This window comes from Triplophysa dalaica, chromosome 3 (genome assembly GCF_015846415.1).
Source record: "Triplophysa dalaica isolate WHDGS20190420 chromosome 3, ASM1584641v1, whole genome shotgun sequence".
In the NCBI taxonomy this organism is placed as follows: Eukaryota; Metazoa; Chordata; class Actinopteri; order Cypriniformes; family Nemacheilidae; genus Triplophysa; species Triplophysa dalaica.
Genome location: NC_079544.1, coordinates 25604037 through 25629469, shown reverse-complemented (window position 1 = coordinate 25629469; position 25433 = coordinate 25604037). Strand labels below are relative to the sequence as shown.

The following is a 25433-nucleotide window of genomic DNA, read 5'->3' as shown; positions in this document are numbered from 1 at the left end:
CCGAAGGTGATGAACAGTTTAAGCTACAGTATTGTTTTAAGCTCTATTGTTTAAATGACCTTTCATCTGCTCCTCTACTTTAACATCAGACAGAGGATCGTCCTCCTCCATCTTCTCTCGTCGTTCCATCAGCGTCTGTCTGAGTAGCAGCCAGAAACTCAACTGACACAGGACCTGACAAAATACAGCATTTACTAAATGAATTAGCAAAATGACATGATAAAAGACAAATCACAATTCAACAGTTTATTTAAAATAAAATGAATTCAGTGGCCAAAGTCATTATAAAGAATGCAGTAAAGGCTTAAATTGTTATTTAAGTGGATTATGGTCATAATTAAAAGTTTATTAAAAGTATATAGATAACAGTTATGGTTAATTACGGGTAATGGTTCATATTTGTGTATAATTATTAGCACAGCTAAACACATTTAATACACTTAAGCTTGACAAAACAGGGATTTCACAATAATACAAATATTTCCGTCATAGAAATGTGTACATGTGTATCTCCAATCTCCTCCCTGATATAACCATATATGGAGCTTACAACGCCTAGTTTAACTACACATAACCTCATCTGCATATCAATTACATATGCATATTTCCATTCACGTGACTGTCCGAGACATATGAGCCAATGGACCGCTCCACCACAAGACTGCGTAGTGTCCACAATAATATCAAAGTGCGCACCGTTGATCATTGTTCTTGCTAGCAATGTTTTATATACATTAAGTATGTTTTAGAACATGAGTTCTTGCAATTTAGTTTAAGTGGAACTCGCACTCCTTGCCGTCATTTAAACATTGAAACTCACAACATGCCACAGGAAAATGTTTAAAAGCAGCAATGCTCTAGAAATAGATCTATACTTTTTGTTTAACTTTTAGAAGTCACTTGATACCTTTTCTCCATTAATAAGAGAGAAATATGCAATATTAATTAAATGTGTGTATAAAGGAGATACCTCCGCTTCTCGTCTGGTCCTGATCACAATGTTAGGGTTTATTTCTGCGATATCAAGCGGCTACCTCATTATACCTCACTAGTCGTTCTTGTCACATTTGATTTCACCAAATCGCCATCTGTGTCGCCACTTCCCCTTGTCTCAGCACATTCTCCAGTTAAGTTTGATTTTATAAAAATTTATTCATTTAAATGAAAATGAAATGAAAAGTAACTAAGTTATTATAGTTTACTTAAACTACTAAACATTTCTGTTAATTGATATTGAATAATATCAGTCTAGTTATTATGTAACTTAAACTAAAAAAAAAATTCTATTACAAAAATTATTAACAAAGAAACTAAACTAAAGCTTAAACTGAAGTTAAAAGAATGAAACTTCTAGCAATATAGAAATAAACAAATAAATAATGACAAAAGAACATAAACAAATTGCTAAAAATGTCACTAAAATAGCACTCACACTAAAAATATTATATTATATTAAAAGCTTATTCAAAATACTAATAAACACAACTTTTTATTAACAGTTATTAACAAACCTTAAACAAAACTTTAGTAACTAAATAATTGCATTCATTTTAATGCAGAATTTTCTTTTGGCAAATAAATACAAATTAATTCAACTGTAAAATAAACTTGCATTACATTCTTAAAAGTTTACTTAAACAGTAATGTGTACATTTACAAACAACGATCATCTCCCAAAAAAATTGATCCATTTTACAGGTTGAAGTCTCACTAACTTTGGTGCCGAGTTGGCTGACAGGCTTGTCAGCCTTGCGGAAGAATCCAGGCACTGGTTCTATCTGCTCGAAACTCCAGATGTACTGCAGCACCAGCAGAAAGTTCCCGTAAGCCACCATGAAGGGCGAGGTCAACATGGCGTACTTCCTCCGGTCTCGCACCATCCACAGAGTACACGACCACAGCAGAAACACAAACGTCAACCAGCTGATGTACGTAATACTCCACGCCTTGAAATAAAATAAAACATCACAATACATTTTGGGGATCTCTTCTCAAGGCTTTCCAAACACAAAAGGAGACGTTACTCATCAAATTGTTTGGAATGGCGTGAAATGATGACCTTTGACCTCCTCACCATCATAGCGATCAGTGCACATATGTAGCTTTGCTTCATGATGAACTTGAACACTTTTACGAGAGCTCCCGGTGGTCCACCCTCCTCCTCTTCTTCTTCCTCCTCTTCGGTCTTCTCCTCGTCCTCCTCTTCCAGCTCATAGTTCTGAGGTTCTGAATCTAGAACATCATCTGTGTTCACAACCGTCTTCTCTGTTTGGGTCAATAACACAATGTTGTCAGTTTTTGGTGAATTATTTTAATTTGCATTGAAACTTGAAATGCTTTTTGTCTCTTTACCATTGTTAACATTACATACTTATTTGATACTGTAAAAAAATGTTCCCCCTTTATATTGTTTCTTCTTATTCATACTGTGCGTTGACTTTGCGTGTATTGTTTCATGTAGTATTGTGGATTTTTGTGGATTGTTTAGGAAAGGACAAAATAATAATTGTGCTGTTATAAGATGAAAATAACGATTTTGAAACTTGAAAACATTGGGTTTAATTTTTATTCCTACAGTATATATATTTAACAACTGATTAAACAAATTTATTTCAATTGGCATGACTTGACTTGAAAACAGAGATAAAATAATAAGTAATAAGAGTAATATAATATACTAAATAAAAAAAAAAAAGATCCTTCACACGATTATTATTTTGGAGAATTTAATATTATCTGCACTTATAAGATTTAAATTGCATGTCATGATTCATTTTATTTTATATTATTGATATATTGGTTAATAAATGACTGTGTCTTACCATCAGACTGTATGTGTTGATCTACTTTATACTGTGGGGTGCAGAATCTGTCCAGACTCACAGGTCCGTTCTCAATGGGGACGGCGGACAAATAGTCAAATGATGTTCCATTGGAGCTGATGATTACAACCTGTATAACAAACACAAAGACCAGAATTAGAAAAAATTTCTGATTTCAGTCCACACACAATTACAACATTTAAGATGATGCACTTGTTAACAGTACATTACTGATGATACACATAATGAACATTAAAAGCGGAGGTAACATGTTATGTCATGCCTTCTGACTTCTTTACACTGTTAAACGTGCTGGCTTCTCATGATAAACATGGTCAACTTGTGAAAAAACGAGTTGAACGTGTGACGTAGCATTTCTCCTACATGTTGTATTGTGTGCTCGTGCTGTAGTTCCGCCCCCCTGCAAGCCTCCAGGAGCTCGACTTTTTCCGCAAATATCGTACAGCTGTATCTCTATTTTATAAATTTGATCCAATTTGACATTGTACTGACAATAATATTAATATTAATTTTAATAAAAAAAATAAACACATATGATTGGACAAAGCTTCAATAATTAACAATTAACAAAGAATATTTTTAGTGATTTTTATATTTTATGTCTGGAAGTGTATTGAACTTCACACGTCCAGGTCACACTTAATCACAAAACATGAAACATATTATACAGTATTCATATTAAGTATATTCATTTATTAAAATTATGATTTGATTTCGCATAAATCGAAAATACTTAATTCTCCAAATTCTCTTTATTGTAAAAAAAATTACCTTCCAGACATATTATGCAAAATTTACTTTCCATTTTCTTTTGTTTCGGGGTTGAAATGTGAACTGAGAAACTACAGCTGCTACAGTACTAAACCCAAAACCACATCACAGCACGAGCATTACAAACACACGACACAGAAAGCCAGAATCAATTTGTCTGCAGTTCAGATGTGCAAACACAGAGTTACATAAGATCTCAAACCTCTGAGGTGCTGTAAGGGTCCTGAGTGGAAATAAGCTAAAGAGAGAGAGAGAGAGAGAGAGGAGACAAAGAGAGACAGCAGACGAGGTTAGGTGAATGTATCGACAACATCAAGTAGATCAATAACATTATGCTGTTCTCTAACATCAGTGCTGAGCCGAGCAAAATGTCTGATAGAGACGAGAGCAGCACTTCACTGCTGAGGAGCGCAGAACGGGATATACGTTTCACTGTTTCAATGAACCTTGTAAACTTTTCTAAACTGCAGAATTAATGTGATTGTATTAGATTTTCGGTACAGAGTAAATGTTAACAAGATATCATGTTCACGTGTTAATATGGACATTCACTATGTGATTATATACACAAAATTGCTAAAACCTGCTATCCATAACTTTCGCCTGACTGTCGTCATCGCTTTTTGAAACATAAAATAGCTTTATTTATTTATCTTTATGGAGGTTACAGTCAAATGACTTCAAACAGACATTTACTGGAAAATCTGACCCAGTTATAAATCATTATTATAAGCTTACCATTGTGAAAACTGCTTATAATTCATATTTATATATTGGTACATTTAACCAAATAAAACATACATATTGCAGCTTTAATAACACTATGAATACAACGGCTTGATGACAGTCCTATAGCCCATCATTTTTATAGTTAGAATCACTAATGTACAAATTTACAACGCATTAGATACATTTAGAATTTCTGTTTTCTAATATTACCATACTGTTTGTGCTAAAATATGCTGGTTCGCAGCAATGCAAAATAAAACTATATAAGCTGTAAGGGTTGTTTTTATGCGAATTATTACGATTTATATATTCATATATTAAAATATATGTTTTAACTGAAAATCACAGTAATAAATAAAAAGTTTGAACAAAAATATACATACATTTGAAATAAAGAATTTGTTGTAATAATTCATGAACAAAATGAGTTCTGGATCCTATATTATCAATTCCTGAATTGAAATTTTTTCAAAGTGGAATTCTAAGTTTTGAATGCCACTCCGTGGACATTATAATTATATAAATTACAGTTATTATTATTTACCAACCACTTTCCTACTTTCCTACATTAGGATGACGTAACAGATTAACTTTGTCTTTTTTCCTGTATCTCACATTTCTTTCCTCTGTTTTCTGACGGCCTCTCCACCAAAGCAGACGCTTCCGGTCGGACGTGAGAGCCACATTGTTGCCCATGACCTCATTTCCCTCTTTCTCCTCATCCTCCTCCTCCTCTTCGTTCTCCTCCTGCTGAAAGATCAACACACACAAATACAACAACTTACAGCAGAAAAGGTTAAAGGAATAAAAAACTCTGCATGCATAAACATTGATTTCTGTGTAAAGTCACACTGGCACTTCTCATGGCTCAGATTTACGGCGTCATCCTGATGGTGATATCACACTTTAATCACATTTCGAAGGCCATGAATCGATAAACTCACACATACATGGGTTTTTAAGAAGACCATGTGTATTGATTGACCCGTATATAAACCTGTGAAGCATGGATGGTGGAGGGTGATAAAATGATTGATAAAGTCGGTCATCGCTTTCTGACAGGGCTCGATATGACTGTTATAAAGAAATCAATATGTGAATGTAATGGATCGCTAAGATAAAAAAAGAGGTGAGGGGTCAGTAAATAGAGACATTTTTGGGGAGCTATTCCCACTTCACACAACCAGGTTGTTTTAGCAGACTCTGTTATCTATGGACGACTGAATTAGGAAAGATAAAACCAGAAACATGTTTCAGGTAAACAGGCAACTTTGACGTATTGGTTACGATAAAAATAATCTATAAAGAAAATCCCTGTTACTTATCCAAGAATGCATGTGCGTGCTTTAATGAAAATGCAAACGTTGCTTTTACTGCATTTAACCTACTCAGCCTGCGGTAAAACAATTTTTAAACGTTGAAAAATATATCCTTACCCATTAAATCCTTAATAAAATAATCCAAAATATACCTTTAAAGGAAGAAAATTACTGTTTTGGTGTTAACAAATAACACAAATACAAAAAATGGCTTTAAATGCTACGTATACACAACAAACACAGAAAACACAAAAACCTACATAATGCATTATACAAAAACATAACACCCCAAATATTAGCACTTTTTAAAACCACCATCTGTAATTTTTGCCTCTCTATCACAATCTTTGTTAAAATCACAAATCAGCAGGTTACTGTCTCTTTATGTGAGGTGACGTACAAAAAAGACAAACTGACCGTTCCTGCATAGTAACGTATACAACTCAAATTATACAGCATTATAATCAAGTTTACCATGTGATTTTTATTATTTTTAACACATATAATTTATGTATAGTGGTTTTTAATGAAGTGTAAACCTCACCACCATCATGGGGTCTTGCAGCCACAGACGGATCAAGGTGGCCAGTGTGTAGTACAGCACCAAGAGCATGATGGGATTGACAAAATGATGCCACTTCAAGCCATCATTCACAGCAAGCTTCCAGGTGGAGGAACAGTCTGTTCGAACGATGGAGGAAATACCAAACACACTGTAGAAGGAGAAAGAGATGAACAAGATCCTTCTTGTTAATACACACGCGTTTTGATAACAATTTATGAAAAATGTCATATTTTTATTCATGTCAAGCTCATATAACTTTTTGTGGCAGTTCACACACTTGAAAGGGAATGGTCACATGTCTAAGGCCCATGTTACTGGAAAACAGGAAGTGATGTCGAGCGCAAAGTCAACACTGTCACTCAGCAGTGATGCAGATCAAGGCAACGTCTCTTTCATCGAATACAATTAGGCAACAATACACACACACACACATGCACGCACACACACTTCATGCCAAAACTGCTTTTAAAACAAATTAACCACTGGATTACGATCATAAAGGAATGGAACATATTCCTTTGCATGAAAATCAAAGAATATGTGACAAAACACAAACGAGCTTCTTTAAAATGTCATTCATTCAGAATCATTTACTGCAGAATAGAAGAACAATGGAAATTTCACCTTCAAATAAATCAATAAAAACTATGAAAAGCGTGGGTTTGTGACCAAAATGTGAAACATTAAAATGTACCCTTTTAAATGTTTTGGTATTTGTAATAAGGGTTAGACTGCGACATCAGTAAGCTTTGCTTTCAAAACTACAAAACTGTGCAACGAAGTGCAAACCCCCAAATGTGTAAAATGTTCAAATAATAATTATTTTTTACTTTTTTATGCATTGGAAAGACATTTTTGTCCAAAGTGAAATATTCATATGATTCAGAATATAAAAGATGTACTCTTTCTTTAAGGTATTTAACAGTATTTGTGTTAAGTCCAAAAGAAGCAAAAATAATATGTTTTTAAAGTGACATAAACAACCTCTGCTAGTGTCAAGTAAAAGAAGATGAACACATACATCTAATGTCACTTTCTTTTCTCTCTCTTTTTTACTTGTATATTTTAATATATGCTCAAAATTCCACCAAAATATTTGTATTTTTTGTTTTGCATTATTTTACTCTTATTGTCAATGTTTCTTAAGTACAAGTAGACCAATGTAAACCAAAATCCTTAAAAAAGGTGATTCTGAACATTTCAGAAGTGTAAAAGATGAAATAATATATGGACCAAAAGAATGTGAGCGCAAATACAGTAACTCTACTATACATAGAGATAATGGACAAAACGGTCTATGAATCAATACTCATGCAGAGAGTCAAGGGCTACAGAGAAGGCCGTACCAGCGTTTCATCACCTACGGATGTACAAAACCATTTACACAAAGCATGATCTGAAAATACAGATGGAAATAACCGCTGACGGACGACTGGTGATTAAATTCATGATTGGTTTATGGATGTGCGCAGTTATACAGATGCTCTGCTTCAAACGGCATCACAAAACATCTTGACCCGCCTGTATCATTCAGTTTTCCTAAAAGCCACAAAATACATCTAGATTTTATTGGAGAACACCTGAAAAGGTGTAAGAATAAGAATAGCATGAATGGAACAAAAGCAAAGGTGCCACCACGCAAACAGCATGCGGTAGATGTGCCTCATAAAACTCTTAAAACACCTCCAGCATGACACTTTACGGTTCACATGTATTGAGCTTTTGTGGACGGGGTATTGTCAGAACAGATGGAAAACAGGACCTTTTATCTTTTGCACCTATATAATCATGTCTGTCTAACAGATCGGGCTGTGCTACACTAGAGGGCATGATGGGAAATACTCATCTATTATTTATACTGAAGGATAGATAAACATATGACATCTGACAAGGTCTATCACTGTTGCATAACCTTATGTGTGTTCAGTAAATTGTTTAGCAAATAATCTAATTCTTAATAATAATTTCCAGTCATGCTCATATGTTTACCTCGCAGGACCTACAAAATGCTAAAAGTGTATGAAAAATAAAAGTTTTGTTTTTAATTGAATATACATAATAGATGTTTATGTATGGTCCACAACACAGAATTATGTATATCTAAACATTTTTGTAGATTTTGAAGGCATTACTTAATGATGCAAAAATATATATTTAACAGATTTGTCGATTGTATGTTAACTTGTAAACTGGGTTAATTTGTACATTCACTATTCTGTGTTGAATCTAGAAGTGTAGAAGTTTCAAAGTTATTTAGAAAAACATATAGACAGACAGACAAAGATACAAACAGAAAGATGGAAAGAGAACGATTAACATACAGACATAGAGAAAGAAAGAGGGACAGACAGACAGGGACAAACATGGACAGAAAGACTCTGTTCCTCTACAGTGCACGTTCATTGCCTAGTCAGACAAAAACCAACAGACAAACAGGGACAGAAAAAGAGACAGACAGGACAGACAGACATTCAGAGATAGACAGATAGATAGGAATATATAGACAGACAGAAAAGCAGACAAAGACATATAGGGAGAGAATGACAGAAATTCTGACAGACAGGCAGAATAACAGTGGAAGATAGGGAGAGACTCACAGACAGTCTGACAGACAGACAGACAGACAGACGGAGAGACAGACGGAGAGACAGACAGAGAGACAGACAGAGACCGACAGACAGACAGAGATAGATAGACAGACAGAGACAGACAGAGACAGACAGACAGACAGACAGACAGACGAGACAGACAGACAGAGACAGACAGAGATAGACTGTCTTACTCTACTGCACACTATCTAGATCCCCCTTTATTAACGAAGCACGATTAAATGAATCAAGATGGCCGGCGAGTGAACTGACTGGATGACATGATTCAGCGTCTCTGACCTGCTGTAGCTGTCGTTGGGTCTGATGGCGTCCTGAAGGAACTGGAACTGGTTAGAATAAAGGAGGATGAGATGGCCAGCACTGAAGATGGCCATGAGAACACACAGACAGCTGAAGAGAAGAGTGTCAAAGGTCCGGCAGAACGACCACCACGTGCACAGACCCAAAAACACAAAGAAGTAGACTGCAGACGTCAAAGAGGGAAGCATGATACCTGCAGACCAGACCAAAAAATTTGTTTTAGCAACAGATTTAATGAAAAAAAACTCTGTATTTGGCAAATTTGGACACTGAAGTGACCTTTTGTGTGTTGAGATCTTTCTGACCTGTTAATCCCAGCAGAATAGTGACCACCACTTGTCCCGCTGTTGTTATCAAGTTACCGATGACCTCTTTCACTTTACTCGCCATTCCCGCAACAATACGCAGAACCTTCATCTTTGCACTCTCCTGAACTTCTTCCTCCTCCTCTTCTTCATCCAGCCCTTCATCCTCCTCATCCTCAGCTTCATCTTCAGCATCAAAGTCTTCATCCATGACCATTTCATCTTCCTCCAGTTCCACCTTCTCATCACAGTCGTCCTGTGTACAGATGACATCAGAAGAGTTTCAGAAGAGATCTCAATAATGGGTCAAACAGACACATCTGAGACTAAGCTGAAACAAAACTGTGAACTCCATTAAATGAAAGAGCAACATCTAAGCTATAACATTTTTATTTACATTTAAAAGACTGATTACAAACAGTCTTTTAACAGCACCATATGTGAACCGTTTAGCACACAAACCAACGGTAGCACACACGACTTAACAGCAATAAAACTACAGCATAAAGCACAATACACTTACAATGCAATAAAATATTGTTAATATTGATATACATAAATATAAACAGTTATGTTATTAGTCACTTCCCAGACCGAATCAACAAACACAGACCAGACGCATGCTTCCCAAGAAACCGTCTATAATAAAACCATGGTTAATTTTCTTTAGGGAGTGGACACTAACAGAGGTCACCGCTGTGATGAACTTTTGTCTAGAGAGCACATGTGCTTCAAGTTTGTATGCACATGTGCGTGTGTTAAAAAGACCTAAACCCTTCCATCATTAACTCTCCTCATGTCATTTCAAACCTGTGTGACTTTCTTTCTTCTAAAAAACACGAAAGAAGATATTTTGAAGAAAGTGGATAACCAAACAACACTGAACCCCATTGACTTCCACTGTATGAACACAAAACCACCAAGACATTTCTCATAATATCTTCTTTTGCGTTCCAGTGAAGAAAGATTCACATACAGGTTTTGACCAACATGAGGGTGAACAAATGATGACAGTAGCCATCGCACCTGTTCTTCGGCATCAAAGTCATGGTTGTCTTGGGCCATCTCTTCCGTGGGACGTTTGTGCACCAAACTTCTGCACAGCATCCACGCCGACAGGCTCGCTATAAACATGCCGATGTCTGGGAGGAAAACCCGAATGCCATTGCCTGCGTCTGCACCGATGACACTACAAAAAACACAGTTTTACTGCACACAACACATACATGATAAACACAAAAAGACGAGACTCAACAAACGGGTCATGACACAAAAACAGTCAACAGTTCTTTTGACAACAGGACTAAAACAATGATGCAAAATAAGAACAAGTAAAATAACAAAACAAATATTTTTGGTAAGTTTATCAAGTTAAGAATGAGGAGAAAATAAAAACAGAGCAAAGACATTTGGGCTTGAAGGTATTCTTTTACATTATCTATATTTTCTTGAATGAGATGTGTTACAGGTGATCATGACTATAACAAATAAACATCCGCAGGCATCTTCAGAATTCCTGTTAAACCTCACAGCATCTGTGAGAAAGCACATTTCTCCTGCAGTATTTTCCACACATTTGTTATGAGCTGGAATTCCCTGTTTTAAATGCTTCTCCACCCAGTTCAATAAAAATCAGACTTGCCCCGCAGTAAAAGACTATAAATGTTTCTCATAAAACACATACTCTGTTCTTCTAAAACTCCCACGGTAGAGAAAATAAGAGCCAGAATGGTTTCTAACTCTCGATGCACTCAAAATAAGTTTGCCTAATGCCATTCATGTCATTTTTGTAAAGAAAACAAACTCAACTATTATATGAGAGACTCAAATTAATTTATTCTACTGTACCATAAAACAGAATGACCTCACATACATTGAACGATTTATGTGGTTTTGCATTATATTTATCTATTATATATTACACTGAACCTTCTGCTGATTGAACTACCACAGGGTTCTAAAGCCCTACAAGTAAACATGAAATTCTAAAACAAAATGTTCAAAACTTTTTCACAAAATGACTCTTAAAATATTTTAGTCTCTGCTGAGATGGCAAAGGTAGAATTTAACACATTTTTAATTAATGCGTCACAAGAAAAACTTCAGATGGTGCTGAACTTCACATGATGTATTTGTTAAATTCTTCTAAACATCAATGAGATTGAATGGAGAGCGAATGGAAACTTTTGCTTCCCTCTCATTAATTTCGCTTGAGAAAAAGAGTCAGAACCTAGCTTCCAATGTCCTCCGTGTTAACGAAACACGCCATTACTCTGATCACTATCTTATCATCTGCACAAAGTACAATGTTCACACCCAAACATCCACTTCACCCAATATCTGCCCGACTTCCAGCTTTTAGTCAATTTTGCGCCTTGCTTTTACTCATCTCCCACGATCCCCTGTCAGAGTGACCTGCGCCGAGCATGAGTACACGGTTATGTGACGGATAGATGCCTACACTCAACTAACAGGTCAATTAGGATCATAAACAGTTTACAAGCCAGCTTCCTGCCACTTACAGTGAATCAAGTCATCCGACCACGGCTGCTAGGAAAAGGTGCCGGTCGGAGATTCCCGTACTCAGAAAACCGCAGCCAATAGAATTACGGCGGCGTGCGGACATCAAGGTAGGCTTTGAAAAATTAGCCTGTCAGGAGCGGGTCACGTTTAATCGGGTTAAGCGCTCATCACCGAAAACCACCAGTTTGGACGTTGAAGTTTGGAGCCACAGCAGGAGACAGGCAGACACTGATGTAAGTGGACTGTAATATTATCCGGCTCTGTCAGCGGAGGAAAACACATCCCTCTTACAGCATGTGCCTGCTCTTACACGTTTTTAAGTGATACGGTGTGTTCAGAATACCACAAGTACCAAAGATCTAAGAAACCGTGATGGCAACATCCGGAACGTTGAGGTCACAAATTATTCGAGTTACCGAATACAACTCTAACAATATAAAGACTTACAATAATGTAAAATTAAACACAACAAACAACTCCACCAAATCTGCAGAGACATCAAAGAGCAACATTTGAACAATTAAACTCTTTGGCTTATGAATCAATGAGTTGTTTTATGTTCAAATCACTGGGCAATACAAATATCTTTTCCACCTAAAGCTTGAATATAAAACTAAATCAATACTCTTTCACAGTGATGCTGGAGGTTTTGCGTCCTGCTGTAAAAAAAAGTGGCTGTAAAAATATTAAGTACAGTAAAACCTTTTCATTTAAAAAATGAAAGATTTGTAAAACTTTTCCCAGGACATTTATACGCAAGCTTGTGTTAAAAACGAAGAGTTTAGGACTCACCTCTCAAAGCCGATCTGCCGTATCGATTTCTCCCACACTGAACCTGGTAAATAGAAAAGATAAAGGTTTACTACCTATTGTACTGCATTTTCCACCACATCGGCTTTGAAGGAACAGAATAATTACATTTTTAACAGCCTGTGGTGCAGGAGCTCGTTAAACTACAACAGCCAAATTGATTTTCTTTGTCATTTAGGTAATTTCTGCAGAACATATACAGTTGAAAGAAAAAGTATGTGAACCCTTTGTGCTTACTTGGATTTCTTCATAAATTGGTCATAAAATGTGTTCTGATCTTCATCTAAGTCACAACAATAGAGAAACACAGTCTGCTTAAACTATTACCGCACAAACATTATACATTTTCATGTTTTTATTGAACACAACATGTAAACATTCATAGTGCAGGGTGGAAAAAGTATGTGAAACCCTAGGCTAATGACTTCTCCAAGAGCTTATTGGAGCCAGGAGTCAGCCAACCTGGGGTCCAATCAATGTGATGAGATTAGATGTGTTGATTAAAGCTGGCCTGTCCAATAAAAAACACACACCAGTTTTGAGTTTGCTGTTCTGAAGAAGCGTTGTCTGATGTGAACCATGTCTCGCAAAAAAGAGCTCTCAGAAGACCTACGATCAAGAATTTTTGACTTACATAAAGCTGGAAAGGGCTACAAAAGTATATCTAAAAGCCTTGATGTCCATGTGTCCACGGTAAGACAGATTGTCTACAAATGGAGAAAGTTCAGCACTGTTGCTACACTCCCTAGGCGTGGTCGTCCTGTAAAGATGACTGCAAGAGCACAGCGCAGAATGCTCAATGAGGTGAAGAAGAATCCTAGAGTGTCAGCTAAACACTTACAGAAATCTCTGGCACATGCTAACATTTTTGTTGACAAATCTACAATAAGGAAAACATTAAACAAGAATGGACTTCATGGGAGGACACCACCGAGGAAGCCTCTGCTGTCCAAAAAAAACATTGCAGCACGTTTGAAGTTTGCAAAAGAGCACCTGGATGTTCTACAGCACTACTGGCAAAACATTCTGTGGACAGATGAAACCAAAATTGAGTTGTTTGGAAAGAACACACAACGCTATGTGTGGAGAACAAAAGGCACAGCACACCAACATCAAAACCTCATCCCAACTGTGAAATATGGTGGAGGGGGCATCATGGTTTGGGGCTGCTTTGCTGCCTCAGGCCCTGGACGGATTACTGTCATAGATGGAAAAATGAATTCCAAAGTTTATCAAGTCATTTTGCAGGAAAACTTAAGACCATCTGTCCGCCAACTGAAGCTTAACAGAGGATGGACGATGCAACAGGACAACGACCCAAAGCATAGAAGAAAATCAACAACAGAATGTCTTCAACAGACGAAAATACGCCTTCTGGAGTGGCCCAGTCAGAGTCCTGACCTCAACCCGATTGAGATGCTGTGGCATGACCTCAAGACAGCGATTCACACCAGACATCCCAAGAATATTGCTGAACTGAAACACTTTTGTAAAGAGGAATGGTCCAAAATTTCTCCTGACCGTTGTGAAGGTCTGATCTGCAACTATAGGAAACGTTTGGTTGAGGTTATTCCTGGTTATTGCTAGGGTCAACCAGTTATTAAACCCAAAGGTTCACATACTTTTTCTACCCTGCACCATGAATGTTTACATGTTGTGTTCAATAAAAACATGAAAACGTATAATGTTTGTGCGGTATTAGTTTAAGCAGACTGTGTTTCTCTATTGTTGTGACTTAGATGAAGATCAGAACACATTTTTTGACCAATTTATGAAGAAATCCAAGTAAGCCCAAAGGGTTCACATACTTTTTCTTTCAACTGTACTGTAAATAAATGTGTCTAGCGCTCAATCATGTTATTATACGTCTTATCTTTAATATAGCAGGTGGTTTTCTTTCAAGAGAAGTCATCTTCTACTTTAGCTTTCAGTTGTCTTTCATCACTTCTTACATTCTGATGATTATAGATTGATTCGGTTTGACTGTGACCCTGGACAACAAAACCAGTCTTATTTATACATCGCTTGAAAACTGAATTAATAAGCTTTCCATTAATTAGGATATGACAAACTTTGAAGTCATTTATCAGAGGCTGTAGAAGGTCGTTGCTATGAAGAAACATGTTTGTCATAACACTCTCCTTTGGCTGTAATGAGGTTGTAGAGAGTAAATGAACCCAAAAGCTGAAATTCTAAACTTTACATACGAAGATACCAAATTTGAGTGGGTTAGTCCCAAAGAGCGAACAGCAAACTTTATATCCTAATGATTTTTGCCATAAAGAAAAAGTAATGTACATAAACATCAGTGGATTGTAAAATGTGATTAGTAAAGCTGTGCACTGTGTGATTTAAAATTGTTTTTTATAATTGTTACGTATCAGACTCTATTTATGAACATATACTGTAGGATCTCATATGAAAGTTATGATTTATAAACATGGAGTTTAGACTTTTACGTCAAAGGTTTAAGCAGGAGAAGCCAGAGTGTAGGACTGTGACTCAAAACTTCTAACAGAATGCTATCGAAAGAAAATCTGATTGCACTGATTACACAGGGTTTTGCGTTAGGTCTTTATTATTGCTTTTTAATTTAATAACAAACACTTATTAAACTAAAATAAATAATATAAATATATTAGTGGTGGGCCGTTAACGGCGTTAACGCCGTTAACGCAGTGAGACTATTATCGCGCGTTAAAAAAAATGTCGCCGTTAATCTATTCTCAAAGTTGGGTTGGCAGCTGGGTCTATACTACGCAAGCTATGATGACTTTCACCTTGATATTTTAGCGCGGATGTATACCATCTTAACTGCACTGTACGGGGCGAGAACGAGATTTTTCAACTCGCGTGATTCGAGTCATTCGCGGAAGAAGAAGCCGCCTCATCATCTCATAACCAGGGCTTCATTCGCGCGATTCGCGCAGCAAGTAGGTCTATTGGCTCTTTGCATTAACATATAAATCACTCGCGCTTGACACGCCATTCGCGTTTGGTCTGAACACAACATAACGTTACTGTGAAATTACCGCATCAAACGTGACGTGCTAACATGGATGCAGCTATGAAGCCGCCGGGTTTGCTTCAGGGAATATTAATTTTTAAGAAGCTTCCCAATAGAAACATCGACAAGACTAAGGTTGTTTGCACCTTATGCAATGCGGAATTGGTTTAAAAAAAAAACTCTCTCAACAGGTACTGGTCTAGCTTTAGTTGAAACCAGTAACTTTGTATTGAGATCTAATGTATTATGGCTCTTGTATGACATATCGCTTGTTGCTCCCTAACTCTTTGTAAGTCGCTTTGTATAAAAGCGTCTACTAAATGACTAAATGTAAATGTACTGTAGGAGCTCTTCCAGTCTCAAGTACCACCTAAACGGAAATCATCCCTTAGCTAATGCGGAAGTAAACACAAGTTCATCTTATTGAACATAATTTAATTTTCATCACCAATTATCATAGTAGAATAGCTTTCTCAAGCAGTTTGTGATGCATTTTGGAAACAGGAGATGAGCCCCTGGTCTAATGCGCCACCTGGCTTGAGAAACCCGTTCTCAAAGACTTACTTTTAGTCATTATTTGGGTAGCACACATATTCTGAATGCCTTCGGCAGAATTCAAATGAGCCATTTTAATCTAGATTAAAAAAATTAATCTATGCCCACCACTAAAATATATACATAAAACAAATTAACTATAATAATTTAGTGCAATTCATATCGTAGAGATTTATATGAAGTAGTCACCTCTTAAAACAGTTGGAATGGATTGGATTGTAAATCACTTTTTAGGGCTGCACGATTATTTTGCTCAAAATCATAATCACGATTAATAAACACGATTATTTTGTCAGTTCAGAACTGTGTTTTATAATTTCACTTCAGCATGTTTATTAGACCTATACTTTACAATCAATAAATATGTTATAATCTGCTGCCATTGAACTTCTTCAACACCGTATTTCAAAACATGCAATCAATCATCAATCATTATCATAACGATTAGGCTCAGTAAATTGTGGGAAGCATAAATCCCAATCAAAATACAATTAATTGTGCGGGCTGCATGATTAATCATATTTTAATCGTGATTTCGATTACTGAAAAAAAGCATTTGCAAAAATGCATGAATGTAACCCACTAGAAAGTAATTCTGTAATCACTGTAACGCTTATTCACATCAGTGTCGTCTATTGTAGATCTAATGCGTGAAAATCCACTTCATCACTTCTGTCTGTATTAGTTACAGTAACAACAAATCAATATTTCAGACTGTGTTTTTAGTAAATTAGGAAAGTAATGAGGTATTGAATAACCCTTGAGAGTGAGATCCTGTTACACACAAACACACACACACACACACACACACACACACACACCCACACCCACACACACACACACACACACACACACACTTCACACAGATACAGATCCACTCCATTGAGCACTCAATGTTTGCTCTACAACCAAATCACAATAAATGACTCTTAACAGACTTACTGACAGCACATTTGTGCATATATATTAAAACCACTATATTTAGCAATGATAAAAAACACAGCACATATTACAGATTTCTCCAAGACTTCGAGAAATTGTATTGTTTCCAAGACGTCCATTAACGAGGATCGAAGCCTGTTAAAGTCAGTGTCAAGACCCTGAAAAAGAATGATATCTAAGCACCATTATCAGCAGGACTGTGACTAACAGTTTGTGATGAAGTGATGTCAGAGATTATAGTCACGCTATCTTCACGCGGTCGGTTTGGGATGGACGGATGTATTTACTTAAAGTTGTTCTGGAATCATTCTGGATGAACATCTACATATACATATCTATGTCTGTGTATACAATATGTACATGCTAACTTGTACTCTGTTTACTTGTATTCTGACGGTAAATACAAAAAATTGTATTATGTATTTAAAGTAACATTACCGCCTACTTTTCTGCCCGTCTTAAGCGGTGGAAAGCATTGTGAAAGAATGCTATTTTCAGGAACCTAAACATAAGAATGGTAAATAATTGTGGATGACATGGACGATGTGCGTCTGATCTTTTCAAGTAACAGCAGGAGATCAAAGACATCTAAGGTTTCCCATGAGTCCAAAGAACAGTTATTTAAAGCTATTTTTAAAGCTAAACCCCTTTTCCAACACAAACAACATGAACTGTGTTGAAAACTAAGGATACACAATACGTATATGAATTAAAGTTTTGAATGTCTATCAGTATAATATAGTGTTCATTCATCTTCTTTTCTGGTACACTATTCACACCTGATGAAGTGATGATAAAACGTCTGCGCTCAGCAGAAAGCAGCGATGCTTGAGATCAATGGAGAGATGTAGATCTCACTTTCATCTCAGAGGTCAGTGACCCCCATGTAAGACCAACGACCTCCTCTGATAGAAAGATCTAACAGTACCATTACATTCCCCTGCAATATCAACCCAAATTCCTGAAGCTTCACTGTGAAATTTGCAGATCATGTTTCACCACAAAATCTAATTAAAGGAACAATTAGATTTATTTTTTGATTTACAATAAAGAATAGAAAATAATACAGTATTGAATATCACCCAAAAAAAATAAAAACCATTTATTCACCTTCATGTAATTTCAAATCTGTATGATTTTCTTTCTTCAGCAAAACACAAAAGAAGATATTTTGAAGAATGTTGATACAACCAAACATCATTGAACCCCATTGACTTCCATTGTATGAACACAAAACCACTGAGACATTTCTCAGTCATATTATCGATGTCCTCCCGAAACTTTGAATGTCTGAATTCATTGTTATAAAAAAAATACTTTTTAAATTTAAAGATTAATTGTGTTGACATGCATTTAAACTTTATATTGGTTAGATATTTGTGAAACCCTGTGAAAAAACATAAAGAATGACTAATAATTTATGCCAAAATATGGAGATTTGGAATGAGATGAGGGTGAAGAAATGAGAACAGAATATAACTATTGCTTTTAAATTACCTTAATTGTCAGAAAAAGAATGTATAAATGATATATAAATAAACGATTCAAAAATCATTATTGGTACTACATTACACTACAGCATGTTGCAGACCCCTTTTTTTATATATATATATATACATTTCTTCCGATTCCTAGCACTTACCTGAGATTCACTGAAGAGAACCAAGTTTACGTTTAGAAAGAAATATTATTCTCTAGTTCTATAAAACCGGACATCTTAGAAACCAACAAACTGATCTGAGGAAACTATTATGTTACTTCAAGTAAAAAAACTCCCCTAGAGAAAAAATTGCTTCTCGATACAAAACTGGAGGTAAGTAGAATCTCCAATAGAAGTTATCCAAAGCCTTTCATAGGGAATTCAACCTATTTTTTTATCCGTATTGTTTTTTATTGAACGGAACTTTGGATTGCTGACACAATGCCCTCTCAGTTAAAGAAGCTATAGAAACCAATACGTTTCAACAATGGGGTGTGAAACCATTTAGAGATGTGCGAGTATGAACTTACAGTTGAATCTACGCTCAATAGACTTCCCAGCCAGCAAACTGTGGATTGTGATTTGATAGATGATGTGGAACAAGAGGAAGGTCATGCTGGAGAAACATAAAGACTTCAGAAGATGCCCCGTGCGGCCTGGAGGAGGAAAAAAACAAATAGAAATAGACATCAGTTGTCAACAATATTAATATCATAAATATCATATAAACATCATACTGTAAATATTATATAAATATGATGTCTTTGTAGGGGTTGTCACAATGTTAATCTGTAAGGTATAATTTTATGGGGAAATAATATGTGAAGTAACCGGAAAAGTTTTGTTTTTCAGTTTTTCTTTGTAGAGCAAGCGAGGTTTAATGCTGAAAGTGTTCTTTGTTGTACTTGCAAGATGAACAAAAGCTCATCGTGAGAGCCACTTTGTTTCAGCGCTCTCAAATAGCATAACACCAAGGTCAAATGAAGTATTAAAGTATTTTTAGAGTGTTTTCTCTACCGGGAATCAATATTTTCCAATGCGGCGCAGGTTCGTGCCCATCGCATGTAATGCTTCCTAATGGAGATCATTTTAGCCACAAGTGAGACGTATTCGTAAGAATCCAGACGACGAGAAGCTCTGCCAGATGAAATAAAATGTGAGCTACTACTTCTGTAAATCGGCATGGGATGTGACTTGTTCAGACTTAATGAAACAACGTGCAAAACAATCTGGAATCATTTCCCACAAACATTTCCCTGTTTGGAGGGAGCTTGTAAAAGAGCTTAACATCCCACGTCCACATGTCCGCCAAAACGATTTATTCACATCACAAATTTCCTCCTCGTAAAATAAAAACATACCTGAAGCCAACAATAAGGTAAGCAATGTTTTATTAAGAGCATCTCTTCCCCAAACCGCTGTAAACTTCCAGCTGACGGTGCAGTTTCACCTCATCACGGGTTTATGAGGGGTTTAAATAGTTCTACCCAAAACGTACATTCTTTCATTTACACGCCCTCATGCCAATTTCAAACCTCTGTGAGTTTCTTTCTTTTGTGGAGAACAAAATAATATATTTTGAAGAACGTTGGTAACAAAACAACACTGAATTCCATTGACTTCCATTGTATGAAAACAAAACCACAGAGACATTTCTCAAAATATTTTCTTTTGTGTTCCAGAGAACAAAGAGTCAATTACAGGTTTGACAACCAGGGCTTAATTTGTGCCGGGATAAACTGTATCCGGATCAGGCATCTCATTTGGTAGATCCCAGTCCTCGAGCGCTAATGGAAAACGTTTGTGCTGACCTGTTGCGTGCTTGCATTATATATTGAAGGGAATGTATCGTGATATCTTCACGAGGTAAAATCAGAGAATCTTCACAGAGAGAGATTTGTGTTGTTGGACAATGAGACGCAGAAGAACTGATGAAATATTGTTAACGGATGGTTAGATGCTTAATATGCCGTATATGTTATAATCCCGAACACCTGAACAAAATGCATGAGTAGTTAAAGTTAAACGTTAAAGAGTAAGTAACATATGATTTTTAAGGTCCTACTTTGGTTTATGGAGTGTCCGAAAACAAGTTTATGAACACAAGGTGTAAAAACACTATTTTGCAGTTAAATAACCATAACGTCGGCAAGTCCAGTACAGTGTACCACAGGGCTCAGTCTTAGGGCCTCTGCTTTTCGCATTATACATGCTACCGCTTGGAGATATAATAAGGTGACATGGAATAAGCTTTCACTGTTATGCTGATGATACTCAACTTTATATTTCCTTGAAGCCTCATGAAACACAGCAGTTCCATCGAATAATGGAATGCATACTCAATATAAAAAACTCCATGACTAACCATTTCTTATTACTGAATCCGGACAAACAGAAGTGTTACTTATTGGACCGAAAACCTCCGTAGGTAACAACCAAAAATACTGCTTAACTATTGACGGATGCTCCATACAACCCTCGTCGTCAGCTAAGAATCTTGGCGTTCTATTCGTTAGTAATCTGTCATTTGAGAGCTATGCCGCCAACACCTGTAAAATTATGTTTTTCCATTTTAAGAATATATGCTGTCATCGTCAGATGCAGAGAAGTTAATTCATGCATTCATGACATCAAGACTAGACACAAACTCCAAATGGTCCAAAACGCGGCAGCTCAAGTTCTTACACGTAAAAAAAGAGTGAGCATATTAGCCCGGTTCTGTCAACCTTGCACTGGTTACCTATAAATCATCGCATTAACTTTAAGATCTTTCTTATAACCTATAAAGCCCTACATGGTTTAGCTCTGCAGTATTTGAGCAAACCTCTATTGTATTACAGACCTCCACGTGCCTTACGCTCTCAGGCATCCTGTCAGTTGGTAATACCTAGAATTTCAAAATTAAGTGCAGGTGGTAGATCCTTTTCCTATCTAGCACCGAAACTTTGGAATAGTCTTCCCTGCACTGTCCGGGAGGCAGACACACTCTGTCAGTTTAAATCCAGAAAAAAGATGCATCTTTTTGATCTTGGATACACTACACTTCTATAAAATAAATTCTCTGAGGGTTTAGGCTGCATTAGTTAGATCAACCGAAACCAGGAACACATCCAACAACAACTGCCTGTTGCATCAACACATCTACACATGCCGGGGGAACGCCTTCCACGGACCACCGTGCCGCCGCCCATCGCTATCTAACCAAACTTGGAGAGGCTGATGACGTCGAAGCTTTCCTCCATACATTCGAGGTAACCGCAAATCGGGAGACCTGGGATAAAACCGAATGGGTAAAGATCTTAACACCTTTTCTGACCGGGGAAGCCCAGCGGGCGTATTTTTCTCTACCATCCCCTCTAAACGAGAACTATGACGTCCTGAAAGAAGAAATACTCGCCCGGGTGGGTGTCTCTCCAACCACGGCGGCACAGCAGTTCTGGGAGTGGACGTTCCAGAAGTCAGTGCCAGTCCGCACTCAAGCAGCACAGCTCACACGGTTGGCACAAATTTGGCTTCTCCAGGAGAACCCGACGGCCTCACAGGTTGCTGAGAGGGTGGTGATCGATAGACTGTTGCGCGCTCTACCTAGATGGCTGAGAGGCCCAGTGTGCATGAGGAACCCCGGAACATTTCGAGAGGCAGTAGAAGCGGTGGAATTGGCGGAAGCGGCAAACGCTCGGGACATGGGAGAGAGAGCAGCGGACCCGGCTCGGAGGATCCCACCACCATGGCGGCGCATGGAGGGTACCTCACGACCAGTAGAGAGACCAGCAACCCCCTCTCCTCACGATGAGCCGATGCCGACCGAACCAGCAACGCCAGGCCCTCAAGCATGGCTAGTCGGCTGTGTTGGGCACATGGAACCGCCCCGGGGTGCACCAAAGAGGACGATTCGTCTAGATGGGAGAACAGTCACAGCGATATTGGACTCAGGAAGTTCGGTGACCCTAGTGCAAAGTTCTTTGGTCCAGCCGAAGGGAAAGCTGGATATACCCATTACCTGTGTTCACGGGGATACTCGCAGCGTCCCGGCTCGACGGGTGACTATAACAGCCGGACCTGGATCTTGGCCCTTGGAGGTCGGTTTAGTTCCCGACTTACCCGTTCCGGTTTTGCTGGGAAGAGACTGGCCAGGCTTTGAAAAACTGTTGGACCAAGCAGTGCAGTTGAGGAACACACAGAGACGAGGCCAACACCGGCCAGTGACAAGCAAGGGACCACCAAGACGGATCGCGATGTTAGCCACCGAGAGCGAGCGAGAGGGTGAGTCAGAAGGTCGTGTTAATAATCTGTTCTCCGATTTGTACCATCAGGTAAACATAGGAGGGTCATTTGGCCGAGAGAAAAGAGAAGACGACCGATTGAGACACTGCTGGTCTCAAGTCCGGGTGGTGGACGGAGAAGTCCGCCAGGACCCACCTCACCCACTTCCATATTTTATGGTAAAAAGGGGTCTACTCTACTGCGTCGCACAAAGACGGGGGGAGGAAAAACAACTCCTGGTAGTCCCAAAGTCCAAAGTGAACCCCATACTGGAATTGGCACATACCCACCCTTTAGCGGGACATTTAGGACCGGTCAACACCGCGCAACGCATCAGGGACCGGTTTCATTGGCCAGGCTTAGACGGAGATGTGAAGCGGTTCTGCCAAAGTTGTCCCACCTGTCAAGTAACGGCACCAAGTAAACCTCCCTCCAGTCCGCTTATTCCTTTACCCATAATCGAGGTACCCTTCGACAGGATTGGGATGGATCTGGTAGGCCCGTTGCCGAAATCAGCCCGGGGGCACGAACACATCCTCGTTATCGTGGACTATGCTACCCGGTATCCAGAGGCGGTACCCTTGCGGAAGGCGACTACGAAGGCCATTTCCAAGGAGCTGGTCTTGTTTTTCAGCCGGGTGGGAATTCCACGAGAGATCCTGACGGACCAGGGAACCCCGTTCATGTCACGGATGATGGCGGACCTCTGCCGCCTCCTGAAGGTAAAACAACTCCGGACGTCCATATATCATCCCCAAACAGATGGACTAGTCGAACGTTTTAACCAGACGTTGAAGAGGATGCTCCGGCGGGTGGTGGCAGAGGATGGGCGCGATTGGGATCTGATGCTACCTTATGTGCTCTTTGGCATTCGCGAGGTGCCTCAGGCCTCCACAGGGTTCACCCCGTTTGAGTTGCTGTTCGGGCGGCAACCCCGAGGCCTGTTAGATGTTGCCCGGGAGGCCTGCGAACAACAACAACCAGCACCCTATCGCAGTGTCATAGAGCATGTACAGCAGATGAGGAGTCGTATCGACCGAGTGATGCCCCTAGTAAGGGAGCATTTGGCCGAAGCCCAACGCGCCCAAAGCCACCTATATGACCGTTCCGCACAGCCCAGAGTGTTCACACCAGGGGAACGAGTGTTAGTGCTCATGCCGTCTACAACGTCCAAGTTTTTAGCTGTGTGGAAAGGGCCGTACACAGTCCTGGAGAAAATGGGGCCGGTAAATTACCGCATCCGGCAACCAGGACGGCGAAAGGAAAACCAAATTTACCACATCAATCTATTGAAGAAGTGGGTGGCAACCCCAACGCAGGTGGCCGCCTTTGCGGAAAAGGAGGCGCCAGTTGTACAGATGGGGGAACAGCTTTCCCCCATACAGAAGTTGGATCTCACAGTCCTGGTCCTTCAGTTCGAGGATGTGTTCTGTGAAAAACCAGGACAAACCAAGGTAGCTCAACACGAGCTTCGTACCCCCCCCGGAGTTGTGGTCCGGCAGCGCCCCTATCGGGTCCCGGAGGCTCGCCGGTTGGCAATAGAGGAGGAGATTAACAGGATGAAGGAGCTCCAAGTCATCGAGCCGTCCCGCAGCCCATGGTCTAGCCCCATCGTCATGGTTCCAAAACCCGACGGCACTCTCCGTTTCTGCAACGACTTTCGGAAACTGAATGAGGTGTCGACGTTCGATGGATACCCTATGCCTAGGATAGATGAACTTCTTGACCGCCTGGGTAAGGCCCGGTTCATATCGACTCTGGACCTCACGAAGGGATACTGGCAAGTGCCGCTGACCCCGAAAGATAGAGAGAAGACTGCCTTCAGCACACCATCGGGGCATTGGCAATACCGTGTCCTTCCGTTTGGGCTGCATGGAGCGCCAGCAACGTTCCAGAGGATGATGGACGTCGTCCTTCGACCTCATCAGGAGTATGCTGCAGCATACATTGACGACGTGGTGATTCATTCCGAAAGTTGGGAAGACCATCTGGACCGGTTACGGAGAGTGCTGCTCGAGTTGAGACGAGTGGGGCTAAGAAGGTCGAGGCCGTCCGGAAGGCCCCGAGGCCCACCAACAAGACCCAGGTACGTGCCTTCTTGGGACTAGCGGGATACTACAGATGTTTTATCCCGAATTTCTCCTCTTTAGCCAGCCCCTTGACCAACCTGACCAAGAAGGGGCAACCAGAGAAGGTAAAGTGGAATTCAGAGACGGAGAAGGCCTTTCAGACATTGAAGGAGCAATGTGCTACACGCCCCAGACTTCGGTTGCCCCTTCATCCTCCAGACGGACGCGTCGGACACCGGCCTGGGGGCGGTCCTCTCCCAGACCAGAGATGGAGAGGAACACCCGGTGATTTTCATCAGCCGAAAGCTCTCCCCAGCAGAAACCCGCTACGCCGCCGTGGAGA

General features: G+C 39.1%; 1 protein-coding gene across 1 annotated transcript in view; it reads right to left on the bottom strand.

The window, feature by feature from the left end:
• Nucleotides 1-25433, bottom strand: part of LOC130418249 (piezo-type mechanosensitive ion channel component 2) — a 98201-nt gene that overhangs the window by 61438 nt on the left and 11330 nt on the right. The window contains exons 3-14 of the mRNA XM_056744284.1: nt 19289-19414; nt 12757-12799; nt 10468-10630; nt 9442-9697; nt 9116-9329; nt 6207-6375; nt 4959-5093; nt 3817-3852; nt 2823-2952; nt 2075-2265; nt 1716-1946; nt 60-174 (exon numbers count right to left, since the gene is read on the bottom strand). Of these exons, the coding sequence (XP_056600262.1) occupies nt 60-174; nt 1716-1946; nt 2075-2265; nt 2823-2952; nt 3817-3852; nt 4959-5093; nt 6207-6375; nt 9116-9329; nt 9442-9697; nt 10468-10630; nt 12757-12799; nt 19289-19414 (1809 nt within the window). The remainder of the gene's footprint in view (nt 1-59; nt 175-1715; nt 1947-2074; nt 2266-2822; nt 2953-3816; nt 3853-4958; nt 5094-6206; nt 6376-9115; nt 9330-9441; nt 9698-10467; nt 10631-12756; nt 12800-19288; nt 19415-25433) is intronic.